The sequence below is a fragment of the Homarus americanus genome, unplaced genomic scaffold (genome assembly GCF_018991925.1).
Source record: "Homarus americanus isolate GMGI-L3 unplaced genomic scaffold, GMGI_Hamer_2.0 scaffold32583, whole genome shotgun sequence".
NCBI lineage: Eukaryota > Metazoa > Arthropoda > Malacostraca > Decapoda > Nephropidae > Homarus > Homarus americanus.
In genome coordinates this window covers 13,400,796-13,427,268 of record NW_024713129.1, presented here as the reverse complement: position 1 = coordinate 13,427,268, position 26,473 = coordinate 13,400,796, and the positions used below count along the sequence as shown (strand labels likewise).

The window sequence follows — 26,473 nt, the reverse complement described above, 5'->3', positions numbered from 1 at the left end:
GCGGGCGTTTAGGTATTTAAGTAATTATGTTTGAATTAAGATAATATTAAGTCAAAAAGATGAAGTAGTTTGAAGTTCCATGAAATCACGATTAATAGAAAAAGACTATCCTGACACCAATCTTGACAATCACATTAACGATGGACAGTGTACTCCTTTACTTATATATATATATATATATATATATATATATATATATATATATATATATATATATATATATATATATATATATATATATATATATATATATATATATTACTGCCTTATTGGCAATTTCATGCACCTGTGCGAGCTCACGTTTCTCAGTACTTTCACTAAAGGTTAAAATGGAATATGATGAGGTATGCTTTAGGTTCCGAAAGTCACTAACATTTCTATAGCGACCGGCCACACAGAAAATTTATGATAGTACCTTAAACCGCTTGCTCGAAACACAAGGGTCTTATATTTTAGGATGGCCGGATAATCCTTAACCAAGGCGATCATTATGTAATTAGGTGATCTTGCAATTTTTTTAATTAGTGCCTTGAACAGCTCACCAGCAGAGATGTGTTCTTGTAGATATCATTATTTTTCCCTATACCGACACAGCTGTGTTTCTTTTACATAGGTTTGTGTACACTATTATGAAGTATTTGAGAAGTTTTGTTTTTCGAAATTTTTAGCTGTTAAAATGTTTGGAGCTTAAACTGATGAGAAGAGAAATCCACACCGGTCTTAAAAATTATATAGTCTTGAATGTTGTTTACTATAGGCATCAGTAAATATTGCAGATCAACAATACAAGTGGACTCTTCTATATTATGAAGTCTGTCAGTGCACACTGCTGAAGCAATAAATGTAAGACTGTAGGCTAGGGAGACGCATCACGTCACAAATTCATCGATTGGCCGATAAGAGTAGAACCGGAATTTATTTATTTTTTTGTTACTTATTACTCTACCACAGTTATACTGTATATAAATACATTGTAAACATTAGGAGAACATATCAATATATCAGATAGTTTGCAATTAGTATTTTGACATTCCTTAAATACTGTAATTGTGAGGTGCTGTACTGTAGGTGACTCAAGTGGAATTCCACCTCAATAATTCTACGGTCAATGAACTCAAGGACCAAGAGTTGGATTCTGAAAGTTCGGACGTCTATTTTCAGATGTTCCTATACGTAGTCTTATATGGAATTCTGGGACTGAATTACTGAATCACCCACTGACAGATGTTTTTTATAATTCGTTACAAACTGTTATAACCTTCTAAATGTTTACTTAATTACAAAGAGTGATATGTTCAATGGACATTGATCCTCCCCCCCCCCCGTGTGCGTGCAAACTAGATACGGAATGCATCAAAGTATGGTTGGGAGAGGCTGGGTGAAACTGTGTATGAAATTATTGATAGAGATGTTGGAGTCCGTTGAGGAATTACGCCTGAGCTACTCCGTCTGTTAGAAATATATGGAAGTGAAGAGGACAACCATCATATAATTCCATCATAAATCCTCACATCATTCAGGTTAAGAAAGTATAATTTGGTTTAGGAGTTGTAAGATAATTGACAATAAGTCCATATAATTTTATTTTGTTCTAAAATTTACATGTATATTGTCAGTAACACCGAGTATAAAGCAATATATATCAAACAAGTATAAAAAAGATTATTATTTCCTGCCTGGAGAAGGTTCCCACAAAACACTGTACAGTACTACATATACCTAAGATACAGCGATTAATGTTATCTGTGCGGCAGAAATTTCTCCTTTGTGGCAATCACTCCGAGAAATGGCTATTTTTACTTAATGGTACTATGGGTAAGGTGTCTTGTCCAGCCTTCTTGGAGTGTTGGTTCATTGCATCTTGTTCAGCCTTCCTGTAGTGGTGTACGGAGGGTAGATGTGTTTTCCCAGCTTAAAAAAAATATTGTTTTACTTTATTCTCTGTTCCATCTACTGTATATTTCAGGGTTTGAAGTAATACATTCTTTTTTTTTCTCTCTCTCTGTCTCTCCCTTGCCATCTTTATTCTGATTTGATCCTGGGGACAGCCTTCATGTACACTCCCTTAGATGGGTTGAGGGTGACGGTGGGAATTTCGAAGGTGAGGGGGATAGGCGTCTCTCCGTAAGCCACCAACCTGCGACAGAAAGAGGCAGTGAGATAAGAGTAATAATAAGGTGGATAAAAAAGACAAAAGGAGGACCACACGTGAAAATTACCGGGCAACTTATGGTATAACAAGATAGTTTATACAAGGTAAATAATACAAAAACATTAATAACTTGTGACAGACCAGAGGATAATTTTCACAAAACAGAATACAACGTAATTACTGCAGGACAGCTTATAGCAGGACACTAACTACTACAGGACATAAACAAAGTGTAAGCGTACTTGTATCTCCTGATGACTCTAGCCACTGCGAGTTTTGCCTCGAGTTGGCCAAACCTGATGCCGGGGCAGTTCCTGGGTCCAGCGCCGAAAGGGAGGTACGCCATTGGGTGACGACTGACAGAGGCCTTGGCTTCCGGCGAGAATCTGTCAGAGTGAGACTTGTGGTGTTATGATGATTTTGTGATGATGACAGTAGGAATATGATGACGAAATGATGGTGAATGACGATACTTTCCCATTTCCAGAACAAATCCTTCCAAGTCTGTTCTAACCTAACCTAACCTAATGTAACCTGAGTTTACCTAACTTTTTCAGAAATATTTAACGTCACTAGTATCGTGGTGGTGACCTCAGCAGTAACAGGGATTGTCACTCACCTTTCTGGGTCAAAAGTCTCAGCGTCAGGCCAGTGTTCAGGGTCACGGTGGATGTGCCAGAGAGGGATCTGGATACTCATGTTCTTAGGGATTAACAGATCACCCAGCTGACCGGGGAGAATGATAATTCAGTATTATTGATAGTGATAAGATAAATAATATTATCAATAATATTGGCAACAACAATACAAGTAATAAATAATTATATCTTGATATTCTTGCTAGTTCATAAGCAATCACAGAGCTCACTAAATCCATCTCTCCTTTCAGCTATAACTGATGGCTCTTCAACAGAGACAAAACAAATAACAAGATTTATGTCTTTTTCATCTACTGACAATTGTCTTTTATCGTTCTTCGCTAATCTCTTCATGTTCACTAAATGTTTGACATGCCAATTTGCTGTATGCACTTTTTGGCATTTTACGTAAAAGTCAATAACACAGGAGCGAGGGCTTAGCAACACAAGAAGAGCTTCGTTGGTCATGGTACAGCCACACCTACGAATTCAGTGGTGGCGGCGGGGAAACTCACCTGGATGTCTTGAGCAGCCTCCCTGCTGACGAAGTTGACAGCCGGAGGGTAGAGCCTGAGGGCTTCACAGAATACCTGGTCCAGGTACTTGAGGCTGTGCACCTGCTCGTAGCTCAGCTCCTCAGGGCTATCCTAAAGAAACATTGAATATTGTCGCTTTATATTGGCTTTCATGTGTACCTATCTGAAATAAATGTTTTCTGTGCTGGTTTCTTTAAAGAAATATCCACTTTTCCTTCCTTAAAGTATTTTACTACAAAGCAGTTAGTCTATATCTATATGACTGTCAAAACCTTTTATGATATTCAGTCAGTGTGTCGCTGACCATCTACGGTTTATAATTATTAGCCTTAGATGGTCGGCAAACACGTTATAAGTTATGAACATCATACAGTTTGCTAGCCTCCCACTTTCAGGTCATCGTACCTTCATCATACATATGTTCTCACAAACTGCACAAATATCCATCTTACTCTTTCATTATTAACGAAGTTTGCCCTCACAGTTTTTTGGACTTGAGGCTTCTTCAATCCTGAGCTGTGACCTTAACTATAGTCGACTGATCACTCATATTATTTCCTGAATAGCGGATGTAATATACTGTATATTACATCCGCTATTCAGGAAATAATATGAGTGATCAGTCGACTATAGTTAAGGTCACAGCTCAGGATTGAAGAAGCCGCAAGTCCAAAAAACTGTGAGGGCAAACTTTTTCGGAGTGAGAGTTGTGAACTCTTGGAACAATCTACCAGAAAGTGTTGTGACGGCACCGAGTGTGAGCTCTTTCAAGACCAGATTTGACCAACACTGGAGCAGGTTCAGGTACATTCAGGAGCCGGTGCATGCCCAGTACTTGCTAACAGTGCGGAACAGAGACGTGACCGATCGCCCAAGCGGCTAACGACCCGATCATTTGGTGAAGAGGATAAAAGAAAAGGAAAAGTGATCAGAGACGTGACCGATCGCCCAGGCGGCTAAAGAGCCGATCAGTGGTGAAGAGGATAAAAGAGAAAAAGAGTTAAAGATAATTTTCCGTAGCTTTTCGGGTCGGCACCATTTTCCTGAACATGATATGAAATAGCTTTTGATTTCACTGTTTCAAAGCAGAATAAAAAGGACATCGTCATCTTCCTGGATAATTACCAAAAAGAATTGTTTCCGGAGTGCGTAAAGAATTAATACTCAGGAGTAACGTTTATTTTCATGTATATTGTTGGTCATCTGCGGCCTTCTGGCATAAAAGTTGGGATCGTGTGGTAGGTTCTTTTAGGTGAGAAAGGTGGAAACAGGGAATTTTCCTTTTTAACTAACGCCTGACATCTCTCCACTCTAAATTTCCACATCACCCTATAGTGTCCACACATTTTTGTCTTTCGTCCTGCTTAACAACGGGTATTATTCAAAACTGAACTCCACTCGTCTTGCCTACTACGCTACACTCAGTACATCACATAAATAATCTCACCTGCAAGACGTCACACAGTTCCTGGTAGACGCGTTCCTGCACCTCTGGATGAGTACCCAGTAGGTAGCTCGTGTAGGTCACGGAGTTGGCAGTGGTTTCGAAGCCACCCAGCAGGAAGACCCAGGCATTGGCGATAATCTCTTCGTCAGTCAGAAACCTTTTCTGGCGATTTTCCTTCCAAGTGTTTGACGTATTGCTGGAGGAGTCCTCAACCGTTTCCTCGCCTGAGTGGTCAGGCTGCGACTCTGCAGCGTCCAGCATCAGCTGTAAGACATCGAGGTATTTTGTTCCCGTATACTGTCGTCGGATGGCGATGACAGCCTTTAGGTGTTTGATGATCATCTGTGTCAATCTACCAGAGTAGGCGAGCCTGTTGCTTACGAAGCTCAAGAACTTGGCAAACATCTTAAAGTATAGTGCTAGGAGAATGGCTGGGTTGACGGCATTCTTTAGGAACTGACGAACTGCCAGAAAGAAATCCTCTCCTTCTTGGTCACGCTGACAGTGAGTCTTAAGGGCAAGTGCACACTGACTGATCACATCCAGCGTCATCCCCTGGAAGGTCGTGTGCCATTCTATTGGCTTGTCTTGTTCAACCTTTTTAGCGACAATTGACAACAGCTCATCGACTTTCTCGTTCATGATGCTAGCCATGAACTTCATCTTCATCACAGAAAATGTAGGAGCGAGAACAGAGCGAACGTCTTTCCATCGCTGGTCTCTGAGGCCAACGAGACAATCTACGACTGGTTGGGCGTCAATCACTAGTGTGGGTCTGTTGGAAAAGTTTTGAAACTCTTTCACGAGTATTTGTTTGACGAGGTCCAAGTCGGCCACGACCAAATTTGGTTGCCAACCAACGTAGAAGCCAAAAACTTTGCCATACTTCTTTAGCCACTGGCCTACGAGATCAGTAGCGAGAGCTCCGGGCGCCCGTAGGACGTGGTTACTGCCGTAGATAATGTGCGGTTGCACGTACGGGATACCAAGCCTAGCGAAGACGGAGTGCTGACGGCGACGCTGCTTCACCCACGAAGCTATGTACAACAGGAGGGTGGCGGCCAGCAAAGTCCAGGCGTGGCTCACCAGCCATCTTATCACCCACACTAGCACCCCTACAATACTCATTATCCACTTTTAGTGTGCTACCAGGCAACTAACTCTCTAGGAAGGCCATAAGGAAAAGGCCTCGCAAGGGATGCCTAATATTGAGACTGTTGTTCTTCTTCCATAAATCTTGGTACGAGTCTTCAGATTATTAGAGGCGATAACGCAAAAAGATTCCCGTCACAGGTCACCAGTTCCTCTTCCCACGGGGCGGGATATCTGATGACAAGATTAAATTAATTTACTATTGTTATTTTCGATTATACAAATAAAAAAACAAATCGGAAGATGAAGGGCAGATTCGTAAGATACAAGGAAAAACACTAGAAACCCTATATTTTGTCAGTAATTCCGTGTCTAGTCTTTACCAAATCATTCCCCAGACATCTACCCTGATCAACAGAAGGATGTCAACTAGTCCACTTTCAACAGGTAACACTTCACATGTTATGATACTTGTGTTCACACTGACTTTTAGATTTATTATTTCTACAGTCCCCATAGTCACATTGTCAGTGAACGTAGTCACCAACAAAAGTCCTGCTGTCGTCTATCCTCCTGAACCACAAACCCCGCAATTCAGACTCGTGAATCCGAAGCATTTATTGACAGAATAATGCACCATTGTCTAGGAATACACACAGCAATATTGGATAATTTTAGAGTACAAATAATGACTGAAAAATAAAGAATATTAGTCTTTCTGTAAGTAGTCTAAAACAATAATAAAATATAAGCTATCATAAACTTACCATTAAAGGTAAAATGTATCTAATATACAACAAAGTTAATCAAATTTGCCATTGCAAGTGGGTCCCATATAGGCCTAACGACCTGTTAGGGGCAATGCGGATATAGCACACTTTGCACCAAACTTTCAATACACTTGGAGGCAGCACACTACCTCCTCCTTTCGGAAAGGTGGTGTAAAATGGGCGGACAAGGTAGCCAAGCAGGGTAGACTGTTGAGGCAAGACCTAATGCGAACCTAGTCCATGAACCCACTGCACCTACGGCCATACTGCCTAGTGACATATCAGTAAGGAGCTGACCGTGTACCTTATCTTCTGCCCTCCTTCACACACATAAACACGGCCATCGATACACTATATTACATATACACTCATTACATAAACTTGTGTTATGGTGGATGCCTCTGTTACTGAAAGGACGTAATTTCACTTTCTTGAAATACAAAATAGGAGATATTGCTCATTAATCCTCAACAAACAACGACGTGTTTTATTACAGAACTAAAGAAAATGCAAGGATAAGGGAGAAAATGGATCAAAATGAAATAAATTACCACTTGTTACATCACCAATTTTGCACAGTGATTTCAGCTCGTTTAACATAAGTCCCGAATTAGTTGACAGCTGGCAGCAAGCTGGGCTGTTGCCGAACGAATGTCGCAGTAAAGAAAAAATATATATTTGAAGGGTGTGAGATTACAATTTTTTGTAAGAATTGCACTGGATAATTAGCATATTACTAAATAGAGACATATGCTGTTGACATGAAAAGTAAAGCACCTAATGGTGCACACTAGGCATACTTATTTATACTGGCCAGTCTCAAGTTAAACTCCCAGTAAGGTTTGTCTCGTCACTCCCCGCGTTTGTGTTAAGAGCATCTTGAGGATGAAAAATATGGTCTACTTATCTGCTTTGCCTCTTGTCAGCTCACAAGCCGATCGAGCAGTCAGTTGTCTTTTATGCACTATTATACACTGGACATGCAAGGGCGCCGAACTGTACTTGAACATGTGCCAATGTTTTTCACGCCTCGACTTTCAGGAGCTCACACTTGGTGCTGTCACGTCATTTGTAAGTTAATAACAACGAAAATGACTAGGGGCGATTTTATATTTTGAATCATAATGTAAATAAGGGAAACGATGCACCTGATGATTATATAATGACGATAACGGTGATTGGTATTAAAATAATAATGGTGTGATAGTTTCCATAATTATTTTACATGCGGATTACAATAAAATATATGAATTTAATTTTGAAACTATGAGGTGGAGGTGTCCTTTGGCATAATCGAAATTCAAGCTCACATCTTACTTTATGTAAATATTGCTGACACACCTTTATCAATCAATGAAGGACAAAAGAAAAATTAATATTAACTAATTGCAACGTATGGAATATCTTTATCATATAAGAACAACAAAAATTACCTCATCAGCAGTAGCAGCACCTGTATCAGTAGAAGCAGATGAATCAGCAGTTGCACTCTGGATGCAGTATAGCAACAGCAGTAGCAGGGGGAGGAAGAAAAGATGAAGCAATAAGAGGGCTGTGGAGGAGATAGGGACTCCTCACATCACCCTCAGATAACGATAGTACTATCAAAGGTGATGGGTGGGGCAGAGCTCAGGGCCATTGGAGACGTTTCTCCATAACACGCACTATATTTCTCCCATCTTCAGATACAGTTCACCTGACCACAGGTGAAGGTCCAAGAAAATGTTCATATCCAGAAACCAGCGTTTGTGGGAAAAAAATCGGTTTTAACATTTAACTAAATCAATCTAGTCATTGTGTGTAGTATTGCCAGAGATTCTAAAATGAGTCTGCAGATAATCATTGGTCATGACCTAGTATGGAGGAAAAAATGCATTACTGGTTTATCGCCACGTTAGTGCGAGCCCGTGTATAAAGTCGATGACGGTACTGAATGACGTATCAATCTCGACTCTACAGCAAGCACCCTTGTCTGTAGCAAGTGGTGTATCTTATAATATGTATCATAATGATATTCGATAAAGACACGTACAGTGCTTAATCACAGACTTCAGTAATGAGGTTTACTGCTGCTTATAATGTCTATACTATCTCTACTCTGTTTACTGATGCCCCTTAGCTTTCCATTGGTGATTGTTTTCCTTCTTTTAGACCTCCCTGAGCAATTGAGTGGGCTTTTTTTTTCGGGGAGTAATAGCGCTGGCCCATATTATAGCAGGACTCTCCAAGAGGATGGTCATAACTGTATGAGGCAGACTTCTGTGCAACAATCTAGGCGTTGCGGTGGAAGGGTGGGGTGGGGTGGGGAGGGGGTTGGTTGAACCCTTTCACAGTGGTGTTGGTGCCTATCCAGCAAAATTTGTAGTTTCATTCTAAATGATACACCCTAGGATCATCGTATACCATATATTCAGCGTGATAATTTATCTAATTTTACACGTACAAGTTAGTTTCTTCTGCATTGGCTGATCTACTGTACACCAAGAAACTATCCGTTTACTTTCATCTTGTATGGACCTTTGCAAAAATTGTCACAACTTTGTTATGATCAGTCTTATTATCACAGTGGATGTGGCTGAGACTTGGCATGAAAGTCTGCATTCTGTCATGCTGACACTGAAGGTGGGAAGCTGGAGCAAAATGTGTCCAGATCACTCACATTCACAGTATGTAAATGGAACTCTGCAAGCTATATGCATGTCTAAAGATGCTTTGAAATGCAATGGTCTTGCATGCCTGGTTTTACTATATGTGCACATGAAGAGAGCTGCCCAATAGGTATCCTGAGGAAGTAGTCCCAGTACTGCTTCCAACTTAACAACTGGTGGGAGAACTCGGGGGTAGGGAGATAATTTTTGTCAACATCAAAGGCAGCGGTAAAATCATGCTCTTTTACTGCCTGGCAGATGGTATTTGGCACCACCAGCCCCATATGATGTTTGCATATGAACGTGCTAGTTATGCAATAAAATAACAACACATCACAGGGACGGATCCAGGAATATCAAAGAAGGGGGAGGTCCGAGAAGTTGTGGAACATGGCGAGCACTGTAAGCCCACCAAGCTGGGATTTTTTTGGGGGCCACTGTGAGCCCCCAGAAATATTTTTGAAATGTAACCAATATCATGGGCATTTTAAGGCCATTTTGAAGCCCTGTGCACTTGATATTAGGAGATATTATATACTGAAGTCAATAGTAATTACTTTTTATTATACAAAAATGCCTGAGTACAATACTGTACTGCATTAAAAAAGTATTGGAATTTTCTGGTGAAAAGGGGGGTCCGGACCCCAGGAACCCCCCCCCCCCACCCCGGATCCGTCCCTGCATCAAAGGAATCCCCATTTCCTTTATCTTATGTGAAAAAGGAGATACAGTCTATCACTAGTCTCAATCTATATAGTATATAAAAGTGGAAAAGGTTATGCTTGCATCAACAATAGATTACCTGTAAACTTATCTAACTGTAAGATGATGATTATGTCGAAGGCAACACTGACTCTTTAGGGCTGCTCCTCAACATGTGGCATGTGTAGTGTTCCTCAACATGTGGCATGTGTAGTGTTCCTCAACATGTGGCATGTGTAGTGTTCCTCAACATGTGGCATGTGTAGTGTTCCTCAACATGTGGCATGTGTAGTGTTCCTCAACATGTGGCATGTGTAGTGTTCCTCAACATATGGCATGTGTAGTGTTCCTCAACATGTGGCATGTGTAGTGTTCTCAACATGTGGCATGTGTAGTGTTCCAACATGTGGCTCAACATGTGGCATGTGTAGTGTTCCTCAACATGTGGTGTGTATGTGTAGTCCTCAACATCATGTGTGTAGTGTTCTCAACATGTGGCAACATGTGTGTGTAGTGTTCCTCAACATGGCATGTGTAGTGTTCTCAACATATGTGTGTAGTGTTCCTCAACATGTGGCATGTGTAGTGTTCTCAACATGTGGCATGTGTAGTGTTCCTCAACATATGGCATGTGTAGTGTTCCTCAACATGTGGCATGTGTAGTGTTCCTCAACATGTGGCATGTGTAGTGTTCTCAACATATGGCATGTGTAGTGTTCCTCAACATGTGGCATGTGTAGTGTTCCTCAACATGTGGCATGTGTAGTGTTCCTCAACATATGGCATGTGTAGTGTTCCTCAACATGTGGCATGTGTAGTGTTCCTCAACATGGCATGTGTAGTGTTCTCAACATGTGGCATGTGTAGTGTTCCTCAACATGTGGCATGTGTAGTGTTCCTCAACATATGGCATGTGTAGTGTTCCTCAACATGTGGCATGTGTAGTGTTCCTCAACATATGGCATGTGTAGTGTTCCTCAACATGTGGCATGTATAGTGTTCCTCAACATGTGGCATGTGTAGTGCTACCTATCCTTAACAGTGACAAGTGTAGTGCTTCTCAACAGATGTGGTATGTGTAATGCTCTTTAACATATGTAACAGGTGTAGTGCTCCTCAACATATGTAGCAGGTGTAGTACTCCTCAACATAATTATGTGGCAGGTGTAGTACTCCTCAACATAATTATGTGGCAGGTGTAGTGCTCCTCAACATATGTGGCAGATGTAGTGCTCAACATATGTGGCAGGTGTAGTGCTCCTCAACATATGTGGCAGATGTAGTGCTCCTCAACATATGTGGCAGATGTAGTGCTCCTCAACATATGTGGCAGATGTAGTGCTCCTCAACATGTGGCAGGTGTAGTGCTCCTCAACATAATGTGGCAGAACTCCGTTCCTCTGTTAAGGAGCACTACACCAGCCATGTATGTTAAGAAGCACTACACCAGATACACTGAGTGTGAATTAATTTAAGACCAGACTTTACCAACTTGCCAACAGTAAGTAACAGACGAGCCGATCAGTGGCTCGTTAGCCGCTTGGGCGGTCGGTCACGTCTCTGTTACACACTGTTAGAATGTACTGGCTCCAGAATGTACCTGAACCTGCTCCAGTGCTGGTCAAGTCTGGTCTTGAAAGATCTCACACTCGGTGTCGTCACAACACTCTCAGGCAGGTTGTTCCAGGAGTTCACAATTCTCACTACAAAAAAGTTTACCCTCACAGTTTTCTGGACTTGAGGCTTCTTCAACCTTGAGCTGTGACCCCTGATGGGGACAAAAAACAATTACCAAATTGTTAAAAATTCCTCAAATACCTGTCTGTATCAAATTTTCTGAGAGTAAATTACATATCTCACACAAACAGACACAGAGCTGTATTTATTTTTGCAAACATAACTACCGTATAAGCATACAATACAGTACAGTGTAAAAAAAAAAAATATATAGTGTATACTGTACACTAATGTACTCACCAGCAGATGCTGTCATCTTGAGCTTGTGATGCAGGCAGGCCAAATGGTGATATGATGATACAGGATGGCCTGCCTTTGTCCTGTACCATCTACTGTAGCAGGTGTTACTGTCACTCTCCTCTCCCACCATGACAGAGAGATTGTACATGCACTGTACACAAACAGTAAGAATACATTGTCCACTCTCATATGTACAGTACTTTCACACTTACAGGCACTGAATGTACAGTACAGTACCCTGTATACATAACAGTGATAACTTTTTACATTTTAACACTGTATTCTTGGCTGATTGTGTCCTGGTACAGAAATGTACAGTACTGCACAACACAAATTTTATGCATAAACAGTAGCGAGTGACGGAATAACCTTGTACAATGGCAGCAGTGTGTGAACTAAGCATGTGAGCCGAAGTTACCCAAGAAGCTAGCCCACCCATCTGCGGACCGTAGGAGCGTGATGCAATCACTCAGAACTCCCGCAAAAAAATTTCCCAGGCTCGGAACAAAGATTTTCCCATGAATTTCCCAGAAATTTCAAAATTTATTCCAGTTATTGGAGAGTTCCCGGGACTGGAGACTCCAGCTAATGGGGAGATTACTTAATTATCACTTTCGTATACCTATCTACAATCAAAACAAATCTTGGTGCTTTTGTTAAAATTAAATCTACTTCATTTCTAGTGATATGTCATTACAGTTTCTCCAATATCTTACAAAAGTTTAGATGTATACCCTACATAAATATTATTAGTGTTGGCATAACTTCACATGCACTAGTTGTAGGTTATGTGAAAAAAAATTGTGTGTGTTGTGATGGCATCCAATGTAAGCTCATTCAAAACCAGACTTGACCATTTTGGAACCAGTGCATACCCAGTTCAGTACTTGCCAACAGTGTGTAACAGAGATGTGACCGACCACCTGAGGGGCTAGCCAGCTGATCTATGGCAAAGAGGATAAAAGCAAAAATAGTAAACACCACTGATGTTAACATCAATCACATGTAAGATTTGTATGATATGTTAAGAAAATATATTTTAAAAGTAAGGTTTCATTAATATCAAATGCAACAACAATTTGAACAAATGCTAACACATAAAGGGAAATTGCCCATCATCAACAATCGTAGCTTTAATGTTACCAAAATACAAATGTTATAATGTATGTATCTTACAATTACAGTACTGTAATTCAGTCTACTACATTTTTGGGGTTCTCCCCCCCCAAAAAATTGTATTTTACAAAACATGGAACCTTACGATAATATTATTATACATCACAGTAAAAACCCAGGTAATTTGTACCCCTCAATGTTTTTCTGTTACAAAATATATACAAGTACTGTATTACAAATTTCATAATACTGTACTGTATTTGGTAAAATTAGAAATATGGGAGACATTTAAAAAAATTACAAAAAAATCAAAATTTTTGTAATATTGGGTATAATTTTGGATTATGAGATATATTTATGAATATACTGTATATGATGCACACATCACCGTGGAATGTGATTGCCCACTTTAGTTGGTCATTTGTGAAGTGCACATCTACAGTCAGCTGTGCAAACTTTTTCCACTTATTTTTCTGTCATTGCCCAGTGTTTTGTTTTCCCCCCCAGGAGAAGGTGTCCCTCATATTTTGGAAAATCTCATACAGTAATTCGTAAGGGCTACAGCCCCTATTGTTTTGAATTATGGGAGTTTTACCATCCTATTATTCAGTGTAAAAACGTTCCCTTTGTTAAATGCTTAAAGTTTACTGCCTATGGAATCCATGAGCATTGTGTTCAGAAACTTGTGGTCCCTTAAAGAGAGTTGTGAAGGTGAATAAATTTCCCCAAAATTTTTGTACTTGACATTGTGAAAGTAAGAAAAATGTGTTGTTGACTTATTATATAATGTTAAGAAATAATACACCTGTACAGTATATTAAATAATTTTCTGATTTTTTAGCTAGATTACTTGTTAGAGGTGAATATGTGATTCAGATTATATAAAAAATAAACTAGAAAGATATGCTTGCAAGCCTGTCTGGGCTATGTCATCTTGATCTACAGTTACTCAGTCCAGGATCTTACTGCACTCAATATTACCATTAGTCTAAGAATGTCTGCGCGTGTTTTCTAGATTTTCAAACTATGCCAGGCGCTTTATCACTTTCATCTGCTTTACACATACATTTATTTTAACATGCTACAGTAATAGGGAAACAGATTCAGATGAATGAACTACTGTACTGGCTTAAAGCACAGTACAGTATTCACTTATCTTCATCTGCTTCTTGCAAAGAGAATGAATGTGCATGTATTTTTATAAGTGTTATCTGTAATAATATGCCATGCAATATTGAACACTGATAGCTCCAACTTTGGCTAGGGTGAATTGCTCACTTTACCTAAGCCCCACTATAGTACATAGAGTCCATAAGCTTTCTATTAATGTATCAGCTAGGTTCTCCTGCAGTTGCAACATGTTAGCTAAGAAACATTAAATAAATACATTTGGTTAATTCGTATTCAGTACTATGGGTAATTCAAACGGCCGTAAATTAGCAAGGTTCGAGTGTACTGTATATAGATACCTATGCAGGATTTGTTCTTGGAAGAATGGGAAAGAGGAACATCCAGATCGTAATAACAATCCTTTTGGTTCATTAAGTCGAGTACAGTATACGAACAAAAATATATCAGAATAACGTGGGTGTGGACTCCCTTGGCACAGCCTTGATGTACACCTTGCAGTCTGGGTTGATGGTCACAGTGCAGATCTTGAAAGTAAGTGATGTAGGGGTATCCTCACACACCTCCAACCTGAGGGGAAAAAGACATGATAGAAAGTCTAGCAATAACATGGTTGCAAAGAAAATAGTAATGAATGAATAGATGGAAAGTTGATTACTGTAAGCCACCTATCATAGGCAGGGCACTGATATTTGCATCAAGTGTGAACTCATTCAAGACCAGGCTTGATCAACACTGTACAGTCAACCCTCGCTTTACTCGGTCCCACATTCCGCGTTTCCACGTTTACGCGGTACCCTGCCGAAACCGGAATGCTCACATTCCGCGGTGCGTGTACCCCTTTATGCGGAGAGCGGCTGGCAAGCCGCGCCATTTTTTGACCCAAACCTCCCGCCATCCGCCATGTTGTGTAAGCGGCGTGAGCAGGGTGCGCACAAGGTCGCCCAGTCATCAAAACATTACCGAGTTCTTCACCCGCTACCCACCACAGCCGGCCCAAGTCAGTGATAGTGATAATTATAGTGAGGATATGTACTTATATGGACTTTGAGGGGTTTGACAAAGAGGCCCTGCAAGCCTCTGTGGTGGATAGTGATACAATTGATACAAGTGATACAGGTGAGGGCCAATAATCTGCCCTCTGCCTCGGAACCAACCCCCCATCCCCGTGTGCCCAGCCATCTTTTCTACTAATGTAAGTGTTAAAAAACCTAATATTATTGATATTTCTCTTAATTATTAATTGTGTGTGTATACCACCATAAAATTAAGAAGTTTTTTTACTACAACGTCGGTATTGTGTCTGAAAAAGTGGAGTTTGGGGGTCGGCCCGGTCTCTATTTCAATTAATCCCATATGTTATGTTGTTCACTTTACGCATTTCTCACTTTCTGCGGTACCCTGTGGGTTGAATTAACCGCGTAAAGTGAGGGTTGACTGTATATGCCTAGTATTGGCTAGGAGTGTCTGAAAAGGTAAGAGTAAAAGCATGTGTGGTTGGACTGTTGAGCGATTCAGTGTATTGTGATGGAATATAAGGAGGAACACTCAGAATAAAATGGAGGAATGAAAGATGGGTTCTTGTTAGTGTTTACATGACAGGGACTGAGAAACAAGAGAGATTTGGGGAAGACTTGAATAACTGAATGAAAAACTTCTGTGAGAGAGGTAGTGATAAATGTGAAAGTGGCTAATGGGGAGGTGATGGAATTTTTATAAATATGGCGAGTAAGGAATGAATGGGAATGGAGAGATTGGTAGAATGTGAATTTAGAGGGGAGAAAACATGGAGTGTGAATATATTACATCTACTGTATTCACATCACTCATTAAGTTGATTCCTTATGAAGACATCCATCTTCATTCACACTTTCCACTTTATTATGCATAAATATAAAAACCTACGAGAACTTCAGGAATACATGAAGAGAACGAAGGCTTGGTTTACCCAGTGAATTCTCTTTCAATAGGGCTAAGTGAAAGTATACACCATTTGGCCTGAGACTATCAGAGAAAATATATAATCAGAGCATTCTGATATTTACAGGGCTGAAGTTTGAATGGCAAATACAGACAATATGTAATAGGACCTTTTGCCACATGGACAAGCAAAGTTTCATGTCCCAGTACAGAACATTTGTACACCCCTACCTGGAAAATAGTGGTCGCCTTAACTGAAATTAGAAAAGAAGGTCCTTAAAAGTGTACAGTGGTGTGCCACTAGCCTGGTCTTCTCTTAGGGGTCTGCCTTATGAAGAACATTTCCAACTAGTACTTAACATCCCCAAGTTGACAGACAGAAGACTTATATAGTGACAAGACTGAGATGTTTAAGAATTTTAACAACCTAAGAAGAATAAAAGGGCAAAACAAAATTTCACTTCACAGCAAACACAGACCAGGGGAGATACTTGTATCCACAACAAGCCAAGACCCGTGTTATTAATTCAAGAACTAGAAAGTTAAAAGGTAATTTTATTCTCGCATGAGTGGTAGAACAAGTGGAGGGAACAATATATGTATACAGGTATACTGTATTGAGATAATTAATGGATACCTGTGTGTTTTATTAGCAAGTCATAACATGGTAAATTACAGTAAGGAAACTACTGTATCAGACAACATACCTAAAGATTTTGACTATCCTGGCGAGTGTTAGTTTAGCCTCCAGCTGTGCAAACCTCATGCCAGGACAATTCCTGGGACCTGCACCGAATGGTAAGTAGGCCATAGGGTGACGTGATTCTCCTGCTTTGGCATCTGGAGAAAATCTGTGGGCATCATGATGTAGTTAGGAACAAGAAAACAGCTTTCTACCAATATTTATTCACAACCAAAAGCAGACTGTACAGTACTGTATTTGAAAATGGCTATCAAAATAGTTTAACAAACTGGTAAAAAAAAAGGTAATTAATAAAATGTTGCATCCTCTGTTTGTCAATTGATGGTCATACATTTTTTCAATACACATCCATGAACTAATGAACCCAGCATTTTTGCCTTTTATTACCCAACACCTGCCTCCTGCCTTGAAACTACCATTTTTTTTTTTTGCGGGGAATAGCGCGCCCGGGCACAGGTTATCGACCCACAACGGGGCCCACAAGAGTAAAATGAAATTAAAAATAGAAAAGAAAAAGATTACAGTACAGTACCGTATATTAATCTATACCATGAAAATGCCGGAAAACCAGCCTTTTGAAGTGAAACAGATTGTATGAGTATGAGGAAACACAAAAGAAGGCAGAGCATTCCACAGTTTGGCTGTGTGAGGAAAGAAGGATGTACTATAACGGGTTATTCTAGTGTGACCAACATCCACAGGGAAACGGTGAGCACCGCGGACAAGACGAGTGTTATGAGCTTACGGCCTTGCTGGCAGTACACAGGATGCCAAATCCACCGAACATTGCCTGTTAAAGTACCTGTAAAAGAGAGACAGTGAAGCAACATCGCAGCAAAGAGAAAGGGAAGAAAGATTATCAACTAAAGGAGGAGAGTTAATAAGACGAAATGCCTTTGATTCCACCCTATCTAACAGTTGGACAGAAGAAGAGCCACCCCAGATATGAGAGCAGTACTCCAAGTTAGGACGAATGAATGCCTTATATACTTGAAGCAACTGCTCAGGAGTGAAGTACCAGCATTCCCAGCTGGTCAGGCTCACCAGTCTATAGTTGCTCGTGGAGTGACAATCGCCCTTCTTGAAGATAGGACTCACATAAGCCACTTTCCATTCACTGGGGACCTTTTGTTCATCCAGGCATTTACAAAACAGGATCTTCAGGGGTTGGGCAAGCTCGTTGCACAACTCTCTTAGCACTCTAGGATGCACCATGTCAGGGCCGGGACTCTTATGGACCTTTAGCTTTGACAGTATATTTCTAATACCCTCTTCTGTGAACACAATGTGGGTCAGTGCTGTGTCGAACCATCTGTCCTCAAACGCAGGAAGGTTAATTGCATCCTTTCTTGTGAACACCGAGGAAAAGAAGCTGTTCAATGCCTCAGCTTTATCCTGGTCAGAATCTGCTTAACTACCATCTTCAAACCTCAGGTCTGATACTCCTACTCGCATTTTTAATTTCAACTGTAATTTCTGTTCATCATCATTGAAAATTTTGATTTACAACTCGTGAATTGCCAAATACAATAATGTATAGTACATAGTTTTAATAATGTACTGTACCTTACTGTAGTTTGTTTAACCTTACCTCTCTGGGTCAAAGGTGTCCGGGTCTGTCCACTGTTCAGGGTCACGGTGGAGCTGCCAGATGGGTATTAAGACGTTCATGTCCTTTGAAACCAATGTGTTGCCCAACTGTCAAAACAAGAGCATCCTTACAATTAACATATGGCAAATGTGTGTGGCCATTTTGTTAGTTCTTGCTACAGTACTGTATAATACAGTACTATACAGTATATACTTTTCATAAAGAAAACCTGGAAAATCTGCATACATTAGCATCATAATGCATTTAAATACACTAGTTTTGTGGAACTAATTATTGGCACTCATGATATGAATCTGGTCACACACAAAAGTCGAAGAATAATACATTATGCAAAGATATGTGGGATGAAAATGACGCTATTGTGTGTTGAATTTGCAAGTACTGTACAGCAGCTTGTATTAAAGAATTAAGGTAATGTACAGGTATCCCTCGCTACAGTGGTCCCTCGGTTAACGAGCACCTCGGTTAACGAGATTTCGGTTAACGAGTTACCTTCCATAAGATTCTTAACTTCGGTTAACGATCAGTCCCTCGATTAACGGGTTTCTTACTAGCCAACCTGAACATGATTTCGCTTGCATTTGGCGGTCCACCAGCTGTAGTATTAGTCCGCCTATACAGTAATCAGTTCTAGGGTTTAAATTCCTTACCATTTTAGCAAATATCAAGAAGTTTATACTATTCAATAATTTTAAAAGTTTAATATTAATTTTTGTACTCATTTTAACAACTATTGAACATAATTGAAGGTAATGAAACTAGGTTTTTCCAATGCATTTTGATGAGTTTCGAAAAAAAATTGAGATTCATTTCCACCGGATATTAGGTGTTTTTTAGATGCCCCTCCCCCCCACAAACAATCATAACGGAAAAAGTTGGATTTTACTTTACTTTTACTTACTTTTATCCTCTTCACCACTGATCGGCTCGTTAGCCGCTTGGGCGATCGGTCACGTCTGTTACGCACTGTTGGCAAGTACTGGGCATGCACCGGCTCCTGAATGTACCTGAACCTGCTCCAGTGTTGGTCACATCACTTTCTGGTAGATTGTTCTAAGAGTTCACAACTCTCACTCCGAAAAAGTTTGCCCTAACCTAACCCTGGACCCCCGTCGGAGGCCTGGAGGATGCGTGAGCAGGGGGTCAGACCATTTCCGCCGTAAGTAAACAAATCATGGCGACACTTGTGACCGAGTGAAAGTAATAAAGTTAAAAATTTAATGTTTCGGCTATCCTTCATTTCCGGTGGAAATATCATAGAAGAGAAATGTCTTATAATTATGTGTGTGTAACTGCACACAGAGAATAGACCACCCAGTTGGCTGGCTAGTAAATTGAAAAGTCGTGAGAACAAAAAAATATACAGTATACTGAATGTACCTAGAGGTACTCACCATAAAGTCTTCTGCACTCTCTCTGACTGTAAAGGTAACGACAGGTGGGTAGAGCCTGAGCGATTCACTGAGTACTTGATCCAAGTACTTGAGTTGCCTCACCTCTTCATATGTCAGAGGACCACCATCTTCCTTCTGAAGATATAAATAGTATTAGTGATGTCTTAATTTCAAGTTCAGAATGTTTGGTCCCAGATATTTTGGTATGGAATTTCCCCATGTTAATTACAATATAGTGTACAACTTAAACTTATTAATTCATCTTGTGATTCCTGACTCTTCACTAATTTCTCAAAACTCAAACCCATTTATTACTCATACAAACAAATTTAGTCTATCAATTACAGTGTTTTATCAAAGAGTGGGAGGAGGAAAGAATGATTGTTATGCCAATACGAGACCACATGGGGTTGTGTCATTGTTTAGTGTTATCAGTGAGGTTTGCCGTGGACATTCCCTCTCAACCAAACAATTCTATTTATCATTTCGTCCATTCAAACATTGCTACTGCAACATCAAATGGTCTATCCCTTCGTCTGATGAAAATGGCCCACCTGGGCACAGGTCACCAACCCACATCGTACAGTAGGCCTATTTGGGAAAAATGCGCTTATGTAAATAAACACCTTTTCCCCTAAGTTAACACGGTTGCTCAATAATGAAATTCCATTTGATAGCTAGAAACTCGTGAATGTGAATGAGTGTTCTATATCGGATAATTAACTATGTGGTAAGGATCGAACCTGCGTCAATGCCGTCACAGCGCAGATTATTATTCCAACTTTCAAGTCACCAAATAAGTACCTTTACTGTACGCCAAAGGTTACTATAGTGATAAAAACTTCGCTGCGCTGGTAAAAGACAAGTTGATTACCAAATTAACCTGCTGGCATGGAACTCACCAAGAGAGCAACAAACTGTTATCACTAAGCACTCGATTCAATGCTGTTAAGATAAAAATATAAGAAGTAAAGCAGAGTGGAGCCTTTAGCGTCTTGTTGAGTCCACGAGACCTGTCGGTTTCATCCAATTGGGTGATCGTCTATTTTATGCTTTTTTTTTTATAATTTTTACATGATCAGGTTAAGTTAAGTTAAGTTAAGTTAGGTCAGGTCAGGTCAGGTTAGGTCAGGTCAGGTCAGGTAAAGTTAGGTTACGTTACGTTGAATAGCATAAACATATGATCGTCTAAGAGAGAATCTTCCTGTCCTTGAGTTTTTTCTTAACTTAGTTCGTGGTTCACTTGTTTTCGAGAATAATTTTCATACTCGGTATACATGTTATTTTTTTAAATTGCCTGCGTTTTGATTTTTTTATCAAGACACCAGTAAATATTCTGTACTCTCAATCCGAACAATTTACTTGAGTATACAAACTATTTTTTCCCTCTACATTATGCCATGAAGTCCCAAAATACTGTATAATGGTTTCAACTCAGACTAAAGCAGGAACTGACGGACATGATTTTCGGGTTTCCTTCTGCTGCATATTTTCATTCCAAGGTCTTACTAAAACAATTACTTATAAAAGAAGCTTTTATAAAATCAATCACTTTCAGAAATATTAAGATTTAGGTTGTAATTTTTATATTTTTTCCTCGGGACGGTATTAACATCATTATCTTGCAATGTCACGTTGGATGTAATGTGCTGCGTTAGCAACAAGTAGGTGACGAAGCACAAGTCTTAACTTGGTAAATACTTCAACTGATTAAGCGCTGTAAAAAGTACCGTCTAAAGGATAAGTACTGTAGTTTGCTGTTGACAGTCCCAGATAAGCGACCACTAGGCCTACAGCCACGTTATTATATGCATGCACTTATATACTAAAAAAATATATAGATATTTATTAAACATTTCAGCATTTAACAATTCTCGATTAAAGTAAGAAGGCCCAAGTGTATGGCCCCTCCCAGTCATCTCGAGGTGTTAACAGAATTGCCTACTATTATGGGCTAATAAGCCCGATGCAGACGTTTTCCTTCATTCTTATGTTCTTATGTAGAGAGGATATGTCTAAATATAAACTTCTTTGTCATGCCTTGGCATAGAAAGGTTACAATGTTGGCACAGTACTTTAAGTTTTATCATATGATGAACAATCTAACATTTATTTTCATTCTTAATCTATAAATCTTCAACTTTGTGAATAATTTTCTCTTTTTTTTTTGTAAACTTCAGTACCAAACTCATGTTAGAATGAAATTAGTGGAGTTACAGTTGAAAATATTGACTGCAGCACGACGTTCCTTGGTTACGAAATTAGCCAAAGTCGTTGTTCACTACTGCACACCTGATGCTTATGTATTAAGCAACAAACCACTTACAGTGGTAGAGCTCACTACGTGGATTGTAAACACGTGTTCCACAAAGAATTAATTTCCGCATTGTGACGTAATTGGAAAATCCACATACTTACCAATGTTGAAGTTATGATGAATTACTGTACTTCAATAGCTGTGGTTTATAATCAAATTAACACTTGAAAATAATGAGATATTTCTTCACGTTAACGTTGACATTACAATGTTATTACTGCATGTCAACAACTTTAAGCGTGAATACTTCATTAGTAATTACACTTGCTTGCAAATATATATATATATATATATATATATATATATATATATATATATATATATATATATATATATATATTTGGTAGGCTCAAAGAACGAAAAACGACTACAACTCGTTGTGGTTGTCTGGAAAATAACCAGATGGCAAAATTTCGCTATAAGTTAGGTTAAAATAGATTTATTCAGGTTAGCTTGGGTTGGGTTAGATTTAGTTTGGTTAGATTATATTAGGTTAGGTCAGGTTAGATTTGCTTTGATTAGGTTATGTTAGGTTACATTACAGCAGGTTTGGGTAAAACTCAAGACGCAAAATTTCTCTTTTATTTTAAAACGTCCACAATGCGTTGTGGTTGTTTTTCGGCTTTTGAGCCTATCATAATAATGATGTGGAGGCCGAGTGGATACGGCATTTCCCTCCTGTCCTAAGGGTTGCTGGTTAGCGCCCGGGCGCCAAAGGCAACCATGATTTGAATGAGTACCTCACCATACTGTTGGGAAGGTGAAGGTGGTCAAGTGCAATGTCAGCCACATTTTCTCCTTGTGTACCAAGGCTTACTATTCAGTGTGCTGTACCCGCACTGGTCCTAACGGGCTGCCAGACATAATGAGACCCAGTGTTTTCCCATAATGCATAATCCTGTTCAGTATATCTGAATGATGAAGTACTAGAAAATCTTAACATAACACTAAGACTACTTAGTGGAGGAGAGGGACCAAGGCTCGCCTTTCGTCGTCTCAGTTTTTTAATCAAGAACTTTACGCTCACCTACCTAAACATGAAGTACAGTCACCCAAACAGAGTCCTGTCGCGAACCACGATTCAGACTCGTGAACCCGAAGCAGTAGACACTGATACACTATTCTGTCCATAAATGCTTCGGATTCAAGACTCTGAATCTCGGGGTTCATGGTTCGCGACAGGACTTTTTTGGGTGACTACATGTGGGTCATCCACTTACCTGGGATACAGTGCACAGTTCCTGATAGAGTCGCTCCTGCACCTGTGGGTGAGTTGCCAGAAGGTAGGTGGCGTACGTGAGAGCATTAGCTGTCGTCTCAAAGCCGCCCAGCATGAAAACCCAAGCATTGGCAATAATCTCTTTGTCAGTAAGTAGGATGTGTCGCGGTCTTTCCTTGTCTGTTGCAGTGGTGGTCACATCGGTGGCTGCACTGTCGCCTGGGTTGTTTTGACGAGACTCGGCAGTCTCCAGCATTAGTTGCAACACGTCCACGTATTTGTTGCTTAAGTCCTTGCGACGGATGGCGATGACAGTCTTGAGGTGGTTGACAATCATTTGTGTCATCCTCCCAGAAAGAGAAAACTTGTTACTTACGAAGCTTAAAAACGTAGCAAATCCTGGGAAATACAGAGCAAGGAGGACAGCCGGGTTAAGGGCGTTCTTCAAGAATTCTTTGACTGCTACGAAGAACTCATCTTTGTTTTGTTTAAGTTGGCAGTTGGTTTTCATGGCCAGAGCACACTCGCTGATCACGTCCAGTGTCATCCCCTGGTAGGTGGTGAACCACTCCACCGACTCCTTCCTTGCGTTCTTCTCTGTGACAATGGCCAACAGTTGATCGATTTTATGATTCATGATGCCAGCCATAAGCTTCATCTTCATCATGGAGAACGTAGGAGCGAGGACGGAGCGAACATCCTTCCATCGTTGGTCCCGAAGCCCTACAACTGTGTCAACGACGGGCTGGACATCCAACACCAACTTGGGGCGATTAGTAAAGTTGTGAAAATCTTTTATGAGTACTTGTTTGACGAGGTCCATATCCGCCACAACCAGCGTGGGCTTCCAGCCGACGTAGTAGCCGAAGACTTTGCCGTACTGTTGTATCCACTGACCTATAACGTCAGTGGCAAGAGCCCCAGGCGCTCGCAGGATGTGATTGCTGCCGTAGATGAGATGCGGAGGCACATGTGGGATGCCAAGCCGTGAGAAAATAGAGTGCTGATGGCGGCGGTGCTGAACCCATGAGGCTATGTACAGAAAGAGAACGGTGGCCAGCAGAATCCAGGTGTAGCTCGCCACCCTCCCTACCAACCACGACAGTACCCCCATAACACTCATTGTTCAATTATTTCCTATTAATGTTCAGTACACTGTTTATAATGTTGCCTCAAAAGTCATCTCATGGTCTATATAGCTTCTGATACAATGATATTTAGCCAGTCCGTTGCACAAAATCAATTTTACTTCATTCTGTTTGAAATAGAAATATTACACTTTAGAATGGGATTATGTAAATAATTTAGATATCCTGATTACACACATCTTAAAATTGCAGCCGGGCAAATGACAACACACCAGTGAACTTCGAAATACGTCACACTTTACTGATCATTTTCTTGACGCTGAATCATAAAACAAATTGGGAGAGTTGGTGTAAAGAACGGTGGAACAACTTTCCCAACTTTTCATTGGTTCAATTTTGCGATTCACATATTGATCATAATCATCAAAACCTATTACTGTCTATCATACTAAACACAGTGTTACTTTCCATCATACTAAACACATGTTACTTTCCATCATACTAAACACAGTGTTACTTTCCATCATACTAAACACAGTGTTACTTTCCATCATACTAAACACATGTTACTTTCCATCATACTAAACACAGTGTTATTTTCCATCATACTAAACACATGTTACTTTCCATCATACTAAACACAGTGTTACTTTCCATCATACTAAACACAGTGTTACTTTCCATCATACTAAACACATGTTACTGTCTATCATACTAAACACAGTGTTACTTTCCATCATACTAAACACATGTTACTTTCCATCATACTAAACACATGTTACTTTCCATCATACTAAACACAGTGTTACTTTCCATCATACTAAACACAGTGTTACTTTCCATCATACTAAACACATGTTACTGTCTATCATACTAAACACAGTGTTACTTTCCATCATACTAAACACATGTTACTTTCCATCATACTAAACACAGTGTTACTTTCTATCATACTAAACACGTTACTTTCTATCATACTAAACACAAGTTATTTTCTATCACACTAAACACAGCGACACAACAGGCTGGAGATGAGTGTTGGGAGGGAGTAAGGCGGGTCTTGACTTAACGCGTGACAGCATTTAATAATATCAAAAGACAAACTTTATCTCGATAACACAATATAATGCTTTTACCTATATCCTCTTCGCCACTGATTGACTCGTTAGCCGATTGGGAGGTCGGTCACGTCTGTTACGCAATGTTGGCAAGTACTGGGCATATACTGACTCCTGAAAGTATCTGTATCAGCGCCAGTGTTGGTCAAATCTGGTTTTGAAAGAGCCCGCACTCGGTACCACACTGCCGTCACAACACTCACTGTCAGATTGTTCCTAGAGTTTACAATTCTCACTGAAAAATTTGCACTCACAATTTTCTGGACGTCTGGCTTCTTAGGATGAATTAATTGTATAATCCAACGCTGTTTGTGTTTGAGGTCGGCGGTAACCCAATGGTAAACACGAACAGTCAATGCCCAGAACACTCCGCAGTCAGCGGAAACAACAGGCAACTATTATGGGTGGCTCTACTGCCCCTACGGGATACCACCTCCATTGGTCACTCCTTACTGTGAGTGCGAGCGTTTGTACCCACTATCGCACATCACCAACCGAGATCTACCCTACAAACATACACTTACTGTTGATACACTCAATTTTACATATAAACATATAATTTTTTAACAAGTTCCATTTTTATATTTTTAAATGTGGTATCGTGTTAAGTACATTAAATACTCTAGACTTATGCTGTTTAATTGAGGGAAATTCACTAGTTGGTTCCTGTACAGACCCAGAGCAGGTGCCATATACTATTTTTCTAGGTCAGCATTAATTATTATTCAAGGCTTTACTTTTCTCAACCTGATATTTTAAACAGTTTAGGTTTCTTTTGAACAACAAAATTAGGGACTAATAAGCACTTCTTATTATAAATAGTCCATTTTATCTGGAATAAATGAATATATGAAAGCAGCAAATAACCAGTTTTCAGTCTGTGATATTAGCATTCA

The 26,473-nt window shown here is 39.9% G+C and overlaps 1 protein-coding gene across 1 annotated transcript; it reads right to left on the bottom strand.

The window, feature by feature from the left end:
* Positions 1–1,565: 1,565 nt before the first annotated feature.
* On the bottom strand, positions 1,566–26,038 carry LOC121870202. Its single transcript, XM_042371973.1, has 11 exons — positions 25,832–26,038; positions 23,373–24,626; positions 19,836–19,970; positions 18,421–18,527; positions 16,834–16,977; positions 14,656–14,776; positions 4,774–5,907; positions 3,306–3,437; positions 2,772–2,878; positions 2,395–2,538; positions 1,566–2,137 (listed from the first exon to the last, which is right to left on the bottom strand). Exons 2-11 carry the CDS (start codon positions 24,492–24,494, stop codon positions 2,023–2,025), a joined length of 3,261 nt encoding a protein of 1,086 aa, XP_042227907.1. The 5' UTR covers positions 24,495–24,626; positions 25,832–26,038; the 3' UTR covers positions 1,566–2,022.
* Positions 26,039–26,473: the final 435 nt, after the last annotated feature.